The 16485-nt window shown below is 42.8% G+C and overlaps 1 protein-coding gene across 1 annotated transcript in view; it reads right to left on the minus strand.

The window, feature by feature from the left end:
- Positions 1–646: 646 nt before the first annotated feature.
- The window catches only part of PLEKHM3 (pleckstrin homology domain containing M3), a 481342-nt gene continuing 465503 nt past the window's right edge, over positions 647–16485 (minus strand). Inside the window, exon 8 of the mRNA XM_030209838.1 lies at positions 647–1910. Coding sequence (XP_030065698.1) covers positions 1733–1910 — 178 coding nt within the window. The 3' untranslated portion in view covers positions 647–1732. The remainder of the gene's footprint in view (positions 1911–16485) is intronic.

Raw genomic sequence — 16485 nt, forward strand, 5'->3', positions numbered from 1 at the left:
TAAATAACCTCTTATAGTTAGAAATCTCACAAAGAACAACCATATCTCAATTAATTATTACCTGAATTGGTTATTACTCTATTTACCATTAACATTTTCTTTGCTTCATGTACTATTTCTCATTCATAACAGATTTTCTAAATGTTAAATATCCATAGCTATCCCAGTTTGTTTATAATATTGTATTGTAAAAGTGGATTCTTACAACAAATTACTTTCTTATGCATTATTCTTTGTTATGTATCCTATAATGTTTATTGTAAGCCACATTGAACTCAAATTTGTTTGGGATAATGTGGGATACAAATGTCACAAATAAATAAATAAATTGTAACCATGAAATGGCACCACTAAACCCTAAATCTAAATAAAGGACTGAACTACTGTCTGGTTGACACCATGCTTACTGCTGGAGGTGATGGGAGGCAGGGCAGTGGAGTGTTCATTTTGCTTTGTTTCTCATATTTTAACAAAAGTGAATATTTATTATACAACTATATATTCTTTCTATATGATACAGTAGTTTGATAGCATTTTTATAACTTTCAAAATTAAAAGATTTCAGATACGTATAAAAAATAAAAACAAAATTAAAATGAATTGCTTTCAAAGAAAGTTCAGAGGAAGTAAAGAGTCTGGTGTTTTTATTTTATAAAAATGTTTTGTAAGACGTGTGGAGGGGTGATGAGTAAGCTATAGAAAGAATTAATGCACATCTCTCAGATTTAGTGTTGATATGTAATGTACTACACACAGCTATCTGAATAACCTAATTTAAGGGCTTAATTTTGCTTAAAAATATATGTTGCACAGAGTCATTCACTGAGAGGAAAATGACTACAGATACCCGGTGCTATTTCTCTCAATTGCTGAAAAGCACCGCTCCGCTCAGCTGCTGGTTACCAAAATTCCAGTGCGGCTACTGGTGGGCATCCTCATAAGTCAAAAAACCTCTCTCTGATGCTAATTCTAAATCACTTTATCCAAATATACTTTCTTTATATATAAGAATTAGCACTTATCTTCACTAAGCGTTTTCTAGCGGGTTCGCTCTACAGCGAGCTCCTGTTTCGCAATCGCTTCATTAGGAGATAAACCCCTGATATCTATGCCCTCTCGCAGTGTCGGCCTCACAAGAAACTACTATAATTTATGCTTTGGGAGACAAAACATCTGCCTTTATTAAGATTAAATGTCTATCCTCTGGGAGAAATGCATCGCTGCTGTGTTACATTGGCAAATGTGCAGAAGCATTACACTTCAACTTCTCAGCCTTAGTAAATTACTCTTCACTGGAGCCCAGCCCAGCAATAAATAAGAATGCAATAAATTAAACATGAACTGATGTTGATGACAAACAAAAATAAATACATGAAATAAAGTGGATACATACTGAATCCCCCACCACGTTTTTGGCAGGAGTCAACATGTCAAGTATAGATACTTTTGTGCACTCCAAATGAGAAGAGTCTTGACCTGGATCTTGAGCAGCACAGATAAGCCAAGATTCACATTAATATAAGCTGCTGAACTCCAAAAGATGTGCTCTCGCTACTACTGCTACAACACTGCCTATGTTTCCTGGCCCCTTCAAAAGGCACACTCTAGTAGCTGGCTGAAGCTAGGTTATATATTCAAGTTTCCTAGTATAAGGTTCCTGCTTGATTTTCTAAGCAACAGTGGCTATGAGCTGGGGAGTACAGGGTAAGCAATCTCAGAGAAGAGGCAGGAATCATGTGTTCTGGTACGAGAAGTCGAACATGCTGCATGACTCTTCAAGGCTATCGTCTACATTCAGCCTCCTCCAGAAGGATTTCTGCTTCTTCTGCAGCTCTTTGCGGACACACCTAGGGCAGGGTACCGTCTTCACTTTGCATTCTGCATGGAAAACTGCACCACAGCAATCACACCTGCAAAAATACAAGAATGTTGAGACTGCAATACATCACAACAGACAAGTAACAGATAAAGAGCCTCTTTTATCACGCCACGCTAGTTGCTCCCGGTGCGGTAATGCAGACAAAGCCTATTCACTCTGAATGAGCTCCGTTGGCATTGCTGCGCGGCTTGATAAAAGAGGCCCAAAATGTTGTAAAGCTCTTTGCGCCATTCTGTTAACGTCATAAACATGAAACTGCTAACTTGGTAGTTCATGAATGTCTCCAACCGCAACAAATCACTATAAATACTCTTCCAGATCATAAATCCAAATAAAAAAGGAGTAAGTTCATGCCTTTTTCATCAGTAGTGCAAGGCAGGTTACATTTAGGTATGATATTATATCCTCATGTCTAGAACATGTACAATCCAATGACCCTATTTATGAACCTGCGGTAAAACCTGGGGTAGATTCAAGAAAGGGTGCCAAAAGTTAGGCACAAAAATATTGAGCACTAAGCAAGTACTCTATAATGGCAAAGTTGGATGCTGAAGTCATTATCGAATACTAGCGTAATTTGGTATTTGAGCGCCAAACTTTAGGAAAGAACTTTTACGCCATTGTCAAAGGCTGGTATAAATGCTCACGCCTAAATACCATCAGGTGCATTTGTAACTGACAGTATTCTATAAATTGAGCATGTAAATGCCTGACACACCCCTGACCCACCTATGCCCCCTTTGCAGTTACGTGCTATAGAACTGAAGTGCTAAGGGCCTGATATTTAGCTGGCAGTGATCAGCATTTTGCTGACTGCTGCTGGTATTAAACTAGGGAAATTCAAGCCAGGACAAGTCCGGGCACTGGCACTGAATTTCCAGGTTTCTGGAGCTGGCTAACGCACAGCCGGTTAAGTGCGATATTCAGCACAACTGGCTACGGGGCATCACATAAAGATGTGACTGACTTGTATGTGGTCCTATTTATGTGGTTAACCTGACCGGTTAAGTACTAAATAGAAGGACTTAACTGGCTAAATGCCAGCTCTGCGCCCCCCAAAAGAACACCCCCAAAATAGTTGGCTCTCATTTCAGCGCTAACCAGCTATTTTCAGTGGTACTAACTGGTTAAATGTTGCTGAAAATGACCGGTTAGTCCTGAACAGGCGATTTAACTGACAGTGAAAAAAAGTAGATTGGACTCGGATGTATAGGCTTCAAAGGCCTTTATTACTGGAATAAAAAATAGCAAGCGCAGTAATAAAGGTCTTTGAAGCCTATACATCTGAGTCCGATCAGCTTTTGTTCACCTTTGTTTTCTCAGGTGATTTAACTGGTCAAAAGCCGTTCTGTCTGGTTAAATCGCTTTGAATATTGACCACTAAGTTTATAGATTAGCATCTAAGTGTTATGTGTGCCACACAAATCTCCTAATTTTATAAACTTGGGCAAACAATTTTGCCTAACTTAATTGTTTAAGTGTGTGCTAGTTGGCTTTGCAGAAACAGCACAAGAGACAACCCGCTGCAGTATCCAAGCACACAGTACAAACAGCAGCAGTGATCCGAGGAAAGGACGAGACAGCAAAAGTTCATTCAAATGTAAACTAGACCCAACCTGGCCAAGGTTTGGATAACCTTTGTCAGAGGTCTACAAACAATAAATATAAATGCATATAAATATAAAACATAAACATATATAAAAACATCAATTGGATATATTGAAAACCAGACTGGCTTGGTGTGTCCTGAAGACTGGGTTGAGAACCTCTGCTGTATAGGCATCTCCTCTGTTTATCTCATTTGGTTTTGAATTCTATTCCTGTTCTTGTCCACCTCCACCGGGAAGGCATTCAAGGCATTCCCCATCCTCTTCATGAAAAGTATTTCCTAAGTCTACCACAACTGGACACATATAAAATAATATTTTTAATCGGTGAATGTTATTACTACTAATAAGTCTACACATACACAGGGCTGTACAGAGACAAAAAAAGAACTAGTCCTCAATCTATGCAATTTATAATCTGGTTGGGACATAGACATGACAATAATCTCTCAACCATTACAGTAAGACAGCGACCAAGGTTAGGAAGAGTCAAGCTTTTGGATTTAAAAGCAATCTCAAAAAGGTGAGTCTTTAAATAGGACTTGAATATGCCCAGAGATAAATAAGATGTATCAACAACCACATGGCAACTCAAAGGTCACTTTTATTTAGGGACCCTTTTACAAAGGTGAGGGAGGGCTAATGAGCGGGTAGGGTGTGCCCAATCGGCACTACCACCAGGGTAATGCAAATACCCGGCGCTAATTCTAAGTTTGGCATGCGCCGAATCCCATGGTAGAAGATAATTTTCTGCATGGTTATCACATGGGTAGTGCGTGAGCCCTTATCACTAGGTCAACGGGTGTCGGTAAGGGCTCAGGCTGTAAATAGGAGCGAAGTAGTTTTAATATTAGCCCAGGCCCCTTAAAAAATAGCCTGTTCCCCAGCTGTGGTAAAAAAATGGCCCAGCAAGCGCCTAAAAGATGCGCCCACTCTACTGCAGGCCACGTTTTGCCATGACTTTGTAAAAGGACTCCTCAATGATTTATCATAGGACACTTATGCACAGTGTAGAATTACTAGCTTACAGTTTGTTTTATGAGTCTTTAAGTGGAAGAACGGTTGGGTTTAGTTTCTGTACAGAGGGAATTTTGTATTGTTGCACATAAGAACATAAGAGTAGCCATACAGGGTCAGACCAATGGTCCATCTAGCCCAGTATCCTATTTTCTAAACACTGGCCAAGCCAGGTCACATGTACCTGGCAGAAACCCAAATTGTGGCAACACTCCATACTACAAATCTCAGGGCAAGCAGTTGCTTCCCATGTCTGCCTCAATAGCAGACTATGGATTTTTCCTCCAGGAATTTGTCCAAACCCAGATACATTAACTGCCATTACCACATCCTCCGGCAAAGAATTCCAGTGCTTAACTATTTGTTGAGTGAAAAAATGTTTCCTCCTATTTGTTTTAACAGTATTTCCATGTAACTTCCTCGAGTGTCCCTTAGTCTTGTACTTTTGGAACGAGTAAAAAATCGATTTACTTCTATTCGTTCCACACCACTCAGGATTTTGCAGACTTCAATCATATCTCCCCTCATCCGTCTCTTTTCCAAGCCCTAACCTCTTTAGCCTTTCTTGGAGCCATTCTTTATATAAATTGATGGTTATAGCATGACAACTTACACAGGTCTTGTCATGGTATAGTAGTGCAAATAATTGGGGACCCAAATAAAATTAACAGAGGAAGTACGTGTCTAACCATGCCTATATAACTTTAAATCATTTTGAACCAACACTAATGCAGCTTTTATCAAGCTGTTCTCTCCAATTAGATACTGCTTTACACTTCCCTGACAGCTGGTTTTGCCAGAAGATTGATGTGTGTACTTCTGTCTTCTTTCTGGTACACACCCTTCTGTCTGCTGATAACTGCACAGAGTCCCTTACCAGAATGGCAGAATTGCTATCAGTTACTGCTGGTGCAATCACCACTCATAAAATGTTCTGAGAATCAACAGCAGTTGGCACTACTAGCCAAAGGTCACTGCTATATATCACAAAGAAAGATAAGAATCAACAATTAAAAAATAAAACCAAATCACTGCTGTTGACAATAACCAACCTAGCACCAATCAGAACACTAACTAAATCATAAACTACTTGCTACTTTGATACTAAATCTAGAATATCATAGAAATTTATTTTAAAGCATGTGTTATACTGTCTTTCATTCACCATATCAGAGTGGGGCGTGTATAGGAAGCCATTTAAGAAACAGAAATGAGGTAACTCATTTTTTGAGGAACACTTTTGGCTTTTTCAGATTTTGTATTTACATATAGGGGGAATCCAAATACTGAGTGCTGAGTGCTAATTCTATAATGGCACCTGGGCTCCAAGCTTCCCTTATAGAATAGTAGTGTAAATTGGCAGCTATATGCATAAAATTAGGTGTGCCCGCTTACACCATGTTAATAGGAAGAGCAAATGCACATGCCTTAATGCGGCAGTTTAGCATGAAATTCACAGTATTCTGTAAAGTTATCTGCATAAGTGGGAGTCCCACCTAAGCCCCATCCATTCTCTGCCCACGTGTATGCCCACCTTGCATTTACATGCTAAGCAAATTATGCGTCTAAATTATAGAATAGCACTGAGAACTCAGATAACACATGTGCAAATGTACATTCACCAGTGTAAGTGCTAGTATTCTATAAATTTAAGCATGGTTATGGCACTTACATTTAGAAGCCCAGTTATAGAATGAGTGGGGATAGTGCATTAGTAGTAGAAAGGCCCACCAGTGAATGAAGGGAAACCTAGATGGTGGGGCATAACACCACTTGCTATCCAGTCTCCTCTGCCAGCTCTACTAACATCCACCCTTCAGAAAGTAGTCTGTGAGACCCTCAGCTCATATGTTTTTATTTTATTTAGATTTAGTTCACACTTTTTTTTCAGTTGCAGCTCAAGGTGAGTTACATTCAGGTACAATTTAAAAAAAAATGCCAGTACATGGAGTTTTTGTAGACAGTGGGGCCATGTTTGCACGTGGATTCTGTGAGATGGGGCTGTGTGCGTGGAAATGTGACTGGAATGTGTTTAAATGGCTGGGGGGAGGGGGGGGGGTCCCCTCATCACCCTTGCATTTTCCACACAACCATGTTCCTGACTTCTCCGCTGTCATCCCATTACTTCCGTTCTCCCAATCCGTGCTGACTTCCAATTAACTTATTGCACCACTGTGATCTGCTTCATCTCCTTTGGCCAGTGGGACTGGGAACCTTACCACTACCTTACACACTCCCCCCCCCCCCAGCTCCTCTTTGAATCCTTTAGGTAATGGGGCCTAGCTGCCCTGTAGCATCTTTCCAGCCCAACAGACCTACAATAAGGCCTCTTGGTTGCAGTAAGAGAGGAAGCAAAAACACAGACCTTGCACATCCCACCACCCCATGATCACAGAATGGAAAACTCAAAAACACTAAGATGGAGTCAGCAGTCCAGCAGCGAGAGGGGTGCTATCCAGTCTTTTGCATTGAGTGTCACATGTATGATTATCTCCCAGTTGGTGAGATGTCATATGTTTGCGCCCGATGCAAAGAGCTCCTAGCTCTTAGAGAACATGTCCGTTCTCTTGAGGCTAGAGTAGCAGACTTGGTGGAGCTGAGGGAGACAGAGAGGTACATAGAGGAGACCTACAGGGATGTTGTAGAGAGGTCCCACCTCCAGTCTAGTAGCCCTTGTGCTACCTTGTGCTCCTAGAAGGAGAGCATCACCCTGGTGAAGTAGGAAGTACTCCTGTAGCCAGGACCTGCCCACCAGGGGATGTACTATCCTCTCGCACTGAGGATATGTCTCCAAGTGCTGCCCGGGAGGGAAAGGTTAGGACAGCTGTTGTAGTTGGTGATTCGATCATTAGGCATATAGATAGCTGGGTGGCTGGTGGACGTGAGGATCGCCTGGTGACTTGCCTGCCTGGTGCGAAGGTGGCGGACCTCACGCGTCACCTAGATAGGATTTTAGATAGTGCTGGGGAGGAGTCCGCTGTCTTGGTACATGTGGGTACCAATGACATAGGAAAATGTGGGAGAGAGGTTCTGGAAGCCAAATTTAGGCTCTTAGGTAGAAAGCTCAAATCCAGATCCTCTAGGGTAGCATTTTCTGAAATGCTACCTGTTCCACGTGCAGGGCCCAAGAGACAGGCAGAGCTCCAGAGTCTCAATGCGTGGATGAGAAGATGGTGCAGGGAGGAGGGTTTTAGATTTGTTAGGAACTGGGCAACATTCTGGGGAAGGGGGAGCCTATTCCGAAAGGATGGGCTCCACCTTAACCAGGGTGGGACCAGGCTGCTGGCATCGGCATTTAAAAAGGAGATAGAGCAGCTTTTAAACTAGAAATGGGGGGAAGGCCGACAGTCGCTCAAAAGCGCATGGTTCGGGAAAAGGTATCTTGCAAAGATACCTCACAAACAGGGAAGATAGGGTTTCTGGATAGTGAGGTTGCACAACAGACCGTGATAGGCCAGGTGCCCTTAAATACAACTAAAGATCAGACAAAAGATGTCAAATCAATAGTGTCAGGTACTAAGCATCATGCAAATAAGAACAACAAACATACTCTGAAATGTCTATATGCAAATGCTAGGAGTCTAAGAAATAAGATGGGAGAGTTGGAATATATTGCACTAAATGAAAAATTGGATATAATAGGCATTACTGAGACCTGGTGGAAGGAGGATAACCAGTGGGACACTGTCATACCGGGGTACAAAGTATATCGTAATGATAGGGTGGACCGGACTGGTGGAGGGGTAGCATTGTATATTAATGAGAGCCTTGACTCAGATAGATTACAAATTCAGCAGGACACAAATCACACCTTTGAATCACTGTGGGTTGAAATTCCATGTATAAAAGGGAAAAAAATGGTGATAGGAGTGTACTACCGTCCGCCTCGCCAGGATGAGCAGGTAGACACAGAAATGATAAAAGAAATCAGAGACGCGAACAAAATGGGCAATGTGATAATAATGAGTGACTTCAATTATCCAAATATAGACTGGGTAAATGTAACATCGGGGCACGCTACAGAGATACAATTCCTTGATGAAATCAAGGACAGCTTTATGGAGCAGCTGGTGCAGGAGCCGACGAGAGAAGGAAAAATTCTAGACTTGGTCCTTAGTGGAGCACATGATCTGGTGAGGGACGTTATGGTACTCGGGCCGCTTGATAACAGTGACCGTAATATGATCAGTTTTGACATCGACCTTGAAGTAACTGTACACAGAAAGTCAAATATGTTAGCGTTTAACTTTAAAAAAGGAGACTATGATAAAATGAGAAGAACAGTAAAAAAAAAACTTAGGGGGGCAACTGAGAGAGTAAAAACTGTACAACAGGCGTGGACGATGTTCAAAAATACCATCCTGGAGGCCCAGGCCATACATATTCCGCGAATTAGAAAAGAAAGACGGAAGTCCAAAAGACACCCGGCCTGGTTGAAAAGTGAGGTGAAGGAAGCTATTAGGGCTAAAAGAAACGCCTTCAGAAAATGGAAGAAGTCTGAAAATAACAAGAAACAGCATAAGGAGTGTCAAAGCAAATGCAAGGCGCAGATTAAGAAGGCCAAGAGGGAGTATGAAAAAAAGATAGCATTAGAGGCAAAAAAACATAGTAAAACTTTTTTTCGGTATATTAAAAGCAGGAAGCCGGCAAAAGAATCGGCTGGGCCGCTGGATGACCGAGGGGTAAAAGGGGCGATCAAGGAAGACAAAGACGTACCGGAGAGACTGAATGAATTCTTTGCTTCGGTCTTCACCGAGGAAGATTTGGGTGGGATACCGGTGTCGGAAATGGTATTTCAAGCGGACGAGTCGGAGAAACTTACTGACTTCACGGTAAACCTGGAGGACGTAATGGGGCAGTTCGGCAAACTGAAGAGTAGCAAATCTCCTGGACCGGATGGTATTCATCCTAGAGTACTGATAGAACTGAAAAACGAGCTTGCGGAGCTACTGCTAGTGATATGCAACTTATCCTTAAAATCGAGCATGGTACCGGAAGATTGGAGGGTGGCCAATGTAACGCCCATTTTAAAAAAAGGCTCCAGGGGAGATCCGGGAAATTATAGACCGGTGAGTCTGACGTCGGTGCCGGGGAAAATGGTAGAGGCTATTATTAAAAACAAACTTACAGAGCACATCCGAGGACATGGATTACTGAGACCAAGTCAGCATGGCTTTTGTGTGGGGAAATCTTGCCTGACCAATTTACTTCAATTCTTTGAAGGAGTGAACAAACATGTGGACAAAGGGGAGTCGGTTGATATTGTGTATCTGGATTTTCAAAAGGCGTTTGACAAGGTACCTCATGAAAGGCTACAGAGGAAATTGGAGGGTCATGGGATAGGAGGAAATGTCCTATTGTGGATTAAAAACTGGTTGAAGGATAGGAAACAGAGAGTGGGGTTAAATGGGCAGTATTCACAATGGAGAAGGGTAGTTAGTGGGGTTCCTCAGGGGTCCGTGCTAGGACCGCTGCTTTTTAATATATTTATAAATGATTTAGAGATGGGAGTAACTAGCGAGGTAATTAAATTTGCTGATGACACAAAGTTATTCAAAGTCGTTAAATCGTGACAGGATTGTGAAAAATTACAAGAGGACCTTACGAGACTGGGAGACTGGGCGGCTAAATGGCAGATGATGTTTAATGTGAGCAAGTGCAAGGTGATGCATGTGGGAAAAAAGAACCCGAATTATAGCTACATCATGCAAGGTTCCACGTTAGGAGTTACGGACCAAGAAAGGGATCTGGGTGTCGTCGTCGATAACACGCTGAAACCTTCTGCTCAGTGTGCTGCTGCGGCTAAGAAAGCAAATAGAATGTTGGGTATTATTAGGAAAGGTATGGAAAACAGGTGTGAGGATGTTATAATGCCGTTGTATCGCTCCATGGTGCGACCGCACCTTGAGTATTGTGTTCAATTCTGGTCGCCGCATCTCAAGAAAGATATAGTAGAATTGGAAAAGGTGCAGCGAAGGGCGACTAAAATGATAGCGGGGATGGGACGACTTCCCTATGAAGAAAGACTAAGGAGGCTAGGGCTATACAGCTTGGAGAAGAGACGGCTGAGGGGAGACATGATAGAGGTATATAAAATAATGAGTGGAGTGGAACAGGTGGATGTGAAGCGTCTGTTCACGCTTTCCAAAAATACTAGGACTAGGGGGCATGCGATGAAACTACAGTGTAGTAAATTTAAAACAAATCGGAGAAAATTTTTCTTCACCCAACGTGTAATTAAACTCTGGAATTCGTTGCCGGAGAAAGTGGTGAAGGCGGTTAGCTTAGCAGAGTTTAAAAAGGGGTTGGACGGTTTCCTAAAGGACAAGTCCATAAACCGCTACTAAACGGACTTGGAAAACTCCAAAATTCCAGGAATAACATGTATAGAATGTTTGTACGTTTGGGAAGCTTGCCAGGTGCCCTTGGCCTGGATTGGCCGCTGTCGTGGACAGGATGCTGGGCTCGATGGACCCTTGGTCTTTTCCCAGTATGGCATTACTTATGTACTTATGTACTTATAACCAAGTCCCAAAAAGAAACTTCTGTTCAGCAACGTCCATCTTCTATCCTCAAAAGGATGTTGAACAAAACAAAAAAATGACTGATAGTAACATAGTAACATAGTAGATGACGGCAGAAAAAGACCTGCACGGTCCATCCAGTCTGCCCAAGAAGATAAATTCATATGTGCTACTTTTTTATTTGTACTGTCCTCTTCAGGGCACAGACCATATAAGTCTGGCCAGCCCTATATCCCCGCCTCCCAACCACCAACCCCGCCTTCCACCACCAGCTCTGGCTCAGACTGTATAAGTCTGCCCAGCACTATCCTCGCCTCCGAACTACCAGTCCCGCCTCCCACCACCGGCTCTGGCACAGACCGTATAAGTCTGCCCAGCACTATCCCTGCCGCCCAACCATCAGCCCCGGCACAGACCGTATATGTCTGCCCAGCACTAGCCCCGCCTCCCAACCACCAGCTCTGCCACCCATTCTAGGCTAAGCTCCTGAGGATCCCTTCCTTCTGCACAGGATTCCTTTATGTTTATCCCACGCATGTTTGAATTCCGTTACCATTTTCATCTCCACCACCTCCCGCGGGAGGGCATTCCAAGCATCCACCACCCTCTCCGTGAAAAAATACTTCCTGACATTCTTCTTGAGTCTGCCCCCCTTCAATCTCATTTTATGCCCTCTCGTTCTACCGCCTTCCCATCTCCGGAAAAGGTTTGTTTGCGGATTAATACCTTTCAAATATTTGAACGTCTGTATCATATCACCCCTGTTCCTCCTTTCCTCCAGGATATACATGTTCAGGTCCGCAAGTCTCTCCTCATACGTCTTCTAATGCAAATCCCATACCATCCTCGTAGCTTTTCTTTGCACCGCTTCAATTCTTTTTACATCCTTAGCAAGATACGGCCTCCAAAACTGAACACAATACTCCAGGTGGGGCCTCACCAACGACTTGTACAGGGGCATCAACATCTCTTTTCTTCTGCTGGTCACACCTCTCTCTATACAGCCTAGTAACCTTCTAGCTACGGCCACCGCCTTGTCACACTGTTTCATCGCTTTCAGATCCTCAGATACTATCACCCCAAGATCCCTCTCCCCATCCGTACCTAGCAGACTCTCACCGCCTAACACATATGCCTCTCTTGGATTTCTACTTCCTAAGTGCATCACTTTGTATTTCTTTGCATTGAATTTTAATTGCCAACCTTAGACCATTCTTCTAGCTTTTTCAGATCCTTTTTCATGTTTTCCACTCCCTCCGGGGTGTCCACTGTGTTACAAATCTTAGTATCATCCGCAAATAGGCAAACTTTACATTCTAACCCTTCGGCAATGTCACTCACAAATATATTGAACAGAATCAGCCCCAGCACCGATCCCTGAGGCACTCCACTACTCACCTTTCCCTCCTCCGAGCGAACTCCATTCACCACCACTCTCTGGCACCTGTCCGTCAACCAGTTCCTAATCCAGTTCACCACTTTGGGTCCTATCTTCAGCCCATCCAGTTCATTTAAGAGCCTCCTGTGGGGAACCGTGTCAAAAGCCTTGCTGAAATCTAAGTAGATTACGTCTATAGTACGTCCACGGTTCAATTCTCCGGTCACCCAATCAAAGAATTCAATGAGATTCGTTTGGCACGATTTCCCTTTGGTAAAACCATGTTGTCTCGGATCTTGCAACTCATTTTCTTCCATGAAATTCACTATCCTTTCCTTCAGCATCGCTTCCATTACTTTTCCAATAATCGAAGTGAGGCTTATCGGCCTGTAGTTTCCAGCTTCTTCCCTATCACCACTTTTGTGAAGAGGGACCACCTCCGCCGTTCTCCAATCCCTCGGAACCTCTCCCATTTCTAAGGATTTATTAAACAAATCTTTAAGAGGACCCACCAGAACCTCTCTGAGCTCCCTCAATATCCTGGGGTGGATCCCATCCAGGTCCCATGGCTTTGTCCACCTTGTTGATACACACTCTCTTCCGTGAACGGTGATATATCCACTCCATTCTCAAATGAACTTTTGCCAGTCCATCGTGGTCCTTCTCCCGGATTTTCTTCAGTAAAAACAGAACAAAAGTATCTATTTAGCAAATTTGCCTTTTCTTCATCATTATCTACATAGCGGTTTGCAGTATCTTTTAGTCTCACAATTCCCTTCTTAGTCATTCTCCTTTCACTAATATACCTGAAGAAATTTTTGTCACCCCTCCTTACCTTTCTAGCCATTTGTTCTTCCGCTTGCGCTTTCGCCAGACGTACCTCTCTCTTGGCTTCTTTCAGTTTCCTCCGGTATTCCTCCCCGTGTTCCTCGTCTTGAGTTTTTCTGTATTTCTGGAACGCCAACTCTTTAGCCTTTATTTTCTCAGCCACTTGCTTGGAGAACCATAGTGGTTTCCTTTTTCTCTTGCTTTTATTTACTTTCCTTACATAAAGGTTTGTGGCCCTATTTATAGCTTCTTTCAGCCTGGACCACTGTCCTTCTGTTACAAGAAATAATTTACTTGGGGGAAAGACCTCTAGAGCACTTGCTACTGTTTATAATTTAAGAGCAGGCGCTGTATTTATAAGTTTTAGGATATTAATTTCTCCACCAATCACCAAAGGTGATAATTGCAATAAATTAAATAAATTAAGTATATATAAAAGATACCATATACTCAGAACACAAAGAGACCGTATTTTTAGCTTCAAAAAGGTTGATTTAATATACAATTGCACACGAGAGGTAGGTTTTTAAAGAGATCTTTACAGATAATCTGTACTTAAGTAAAGTAAAGTAGCAGGTCTAGATCGAAAAGTTATAACTCACAGAACAGTCCTTTTGTTACAGAGCATGCTGTGGTCCAGCTGATTGATGAGCACATGGTCAGGAGCAAGGCATCAGCAGACCCCAAAGAGAGCAGCAGGTCCCAAGAGGAGGCAGGTCCCAAGCGAGCTTCCCAAGAGAGAGAGCTGGGCTGTTTCCAGGCTTTTATAATGTTCCCTGAGTTGTAGTTTGCAGGGGATCTTGGGTATTGTAGTTTGCAAGGGAGCATGGTCACATGTTTCCTGGATATCTGCTGGCAAATGGCTTTTCTATAGCTTGAGGGTTTCAGTCTGCTGTGATAGGTGGAGTTTCTTTTGTCATTTGAGTCATAGGAGTCTCTGTCTGCTTCAGTTTTTTGTTCTCTAGAGATGTCTTGGTGACCCTCCCAGCCAGCTTTTGTCTCTGTTAAGTGTTTGTAATTGACTAGCCCTGCTACCAGAAATTCCCAAGGAAAAGGGGAAAGAAGGTATTGAAATGCAGTTTCAATACATCTTTTAAAAGCTGCATTTTTATATTGATCTACATATTTAATTCTGACAATTGGCTTATACCATAACACTTCCACTTCTTGTACGTCCTCCCAGCCCATCAGCTCCTTCCTTAGGTATTACAGATTAACTGGCTGTGCTGCAGCTCTGTCTGTACATTTTAGACTTAGCAGCTCTGTCTCTGAATCTCCCCCACAAATTCAAACTTAGTGGGTGTGACCTGATTCTCTGTTAGAGGGGCAGCCTTCTATACCAGTTTTTCTTGAGAAATCCATCTTTTTTACAGATTAACTGGCTGTGCTGCAGCTCTGTCTGTACATTTTAGACTTAGCAGCTCTGTCTCTGAATCTCCCCCACAAATTCAAACTTAGTGGGTGTGACCTGATTCTCTGTTAGAGGGGCAGCCTTCTATACCAGTTTTTCTTGAGAAATCCATCTTTTTTACAGATTAACTGGCTGTGCTGCAGCTCTGTCTGTACATTTTAGACTTAGCAGCTCTGTCTCTGAATCTCCCCCACAAATTCAAACTTAGTGGGTGTGACCTGATTCTCTGTTAGAGGGGCAGCCTTCTATACCAGTTTTTCTTGAGAAATCCATCTTTTTTACAGATTAACTGGCTGTGCTGCAGCTCTGTCTGTACATTTTAGACTTAGCAGCTCTGTCTCTGAATCTCCCCCACAAATTCAAACTTAGTGGGTGTGACCTGATTCTCTGTTAGAGGGGCAGCCTTCTATACCAGTTTTTCTTGAGAAATCCATCTTTTTTACAGATTAACTGGCTGTGCTGCAGCTCTGTCTGTACATTTTAGACTTAGCAGCTCTGTCTCTGAATCTCCCCCACAAATTCAAACTTAGTGGGTGTGACCTGATTCTCTGTTAGAGGGGCAGCCTTCTATACCAGTTTTTCTTGAGAAATCCATCTTTTTTACAGATTAACTGGCTGTGCTGCAGCTCTGTCTGTACATTTTAGACTTAGCAGCTCTGTCTCTGAATCTCCCCCACAAATTCAAACTTAGTGGGTGTGACCTGATTCTCTGTTAGAGGGGCAGCCTTCTATACCAGTTTTTCTTGAGAAATCCATCTTTTTTACAGATTAACTGGCTGTGCTGCAGCTCTGTCTGTACATTTTAGACTTAGCAGCTCTGTCTCTGAATCTCCCCCACAAATTCAAACTTAGTGGGTGTGACCTGATTCTCTGTTAGAGGGGCAGCCTTCTATACCAGTTTTTCTTGAGAAATCCATCTTTTTTACAGATTAACTGGCTGTGCTGCAGCTCTGTCTGTACATTTTAGACTTAGCAGCTCTGTCTCTGAATCTCCCCCACAAATTCAAACTTAGTGGGTGTGACCTGATTCTCTGTTAGAGGGGCAGCCTTCTATACCAGTTTTTCTTGAGAAATCCATCTTTTTTACAGATTAACTGGCTGTGCTGCAGCTCTGTCTGTACATTTTAGACTTAGCAGCTCTGTCTCTGAATCTCCCCCACAAATTCAAACTTAGTGGGTGTGACCTGATTCTCTGTTAGAGGGGCAGCCTTCTATACCAGTTTTTCTTGAGAAATCCATCTTTTTTACAGATTAACTGGCTGTGCTGCAGCTCTGTCTGTACATTTTAGACTTAGCAGCTCTGTCTCTGAATCTCCCCCACAAATTCAAACTTAGTGGGTGTGACCTGATTCTCTGTTAGAGGGGCAGCCTTCTATACCAGTTTTTCTTGAGAAATCCATCTTTTTTACAGATTAACTGGCTGTGCTGCAGCTCTGTCTGTACATTTTAGACTTAGCAGCTCTGTCTCTGAATCTCCCCCACAAATTCAAACTTAGTGGGTGTGACCTGATTCTCTGTTAGAGGGGCAGCCTTCTATACCAGTTCTCTTGAGAAATCCATCTTTTTTACAGATTAACTGGCTGTGCTGCAGCTCTGTCTGTACATTTTAGACTTAGATCCCTCCCACCCACCCCTCTACCCACCCACCCCTAGGGTGATAGTTCTTATATACCCTCCCAAGCAACCTAATCTGCCTGCAGATAACTGCTCTGTCTCTGTGTTCAGGCTCTTCACCTCCTTTCCTCCCACATTTTTCAAACATAGTGGGTGTGACTTGTTCTTACTGGGCAGTGCCTACCTGCCTGCTGCCTACCATTCCAATTTTAAGCCTCTAATCCAGC

The sequence above is a fragment of the Microcaecilia unicolor genome, chromosome 7, assembly GCF_901765095.1.
Source record: "Microcaecilia unicolor chromosome 7, aMicUni1.1, whole genome shotgun sequence".
Classification (NCBI taxonomy): Eukaryota; Metazoa; Chordata; class Amphibia; order Gymnophiona; family Siphonopidae; genus Microcaecilia; species Microcaecilia unicolor.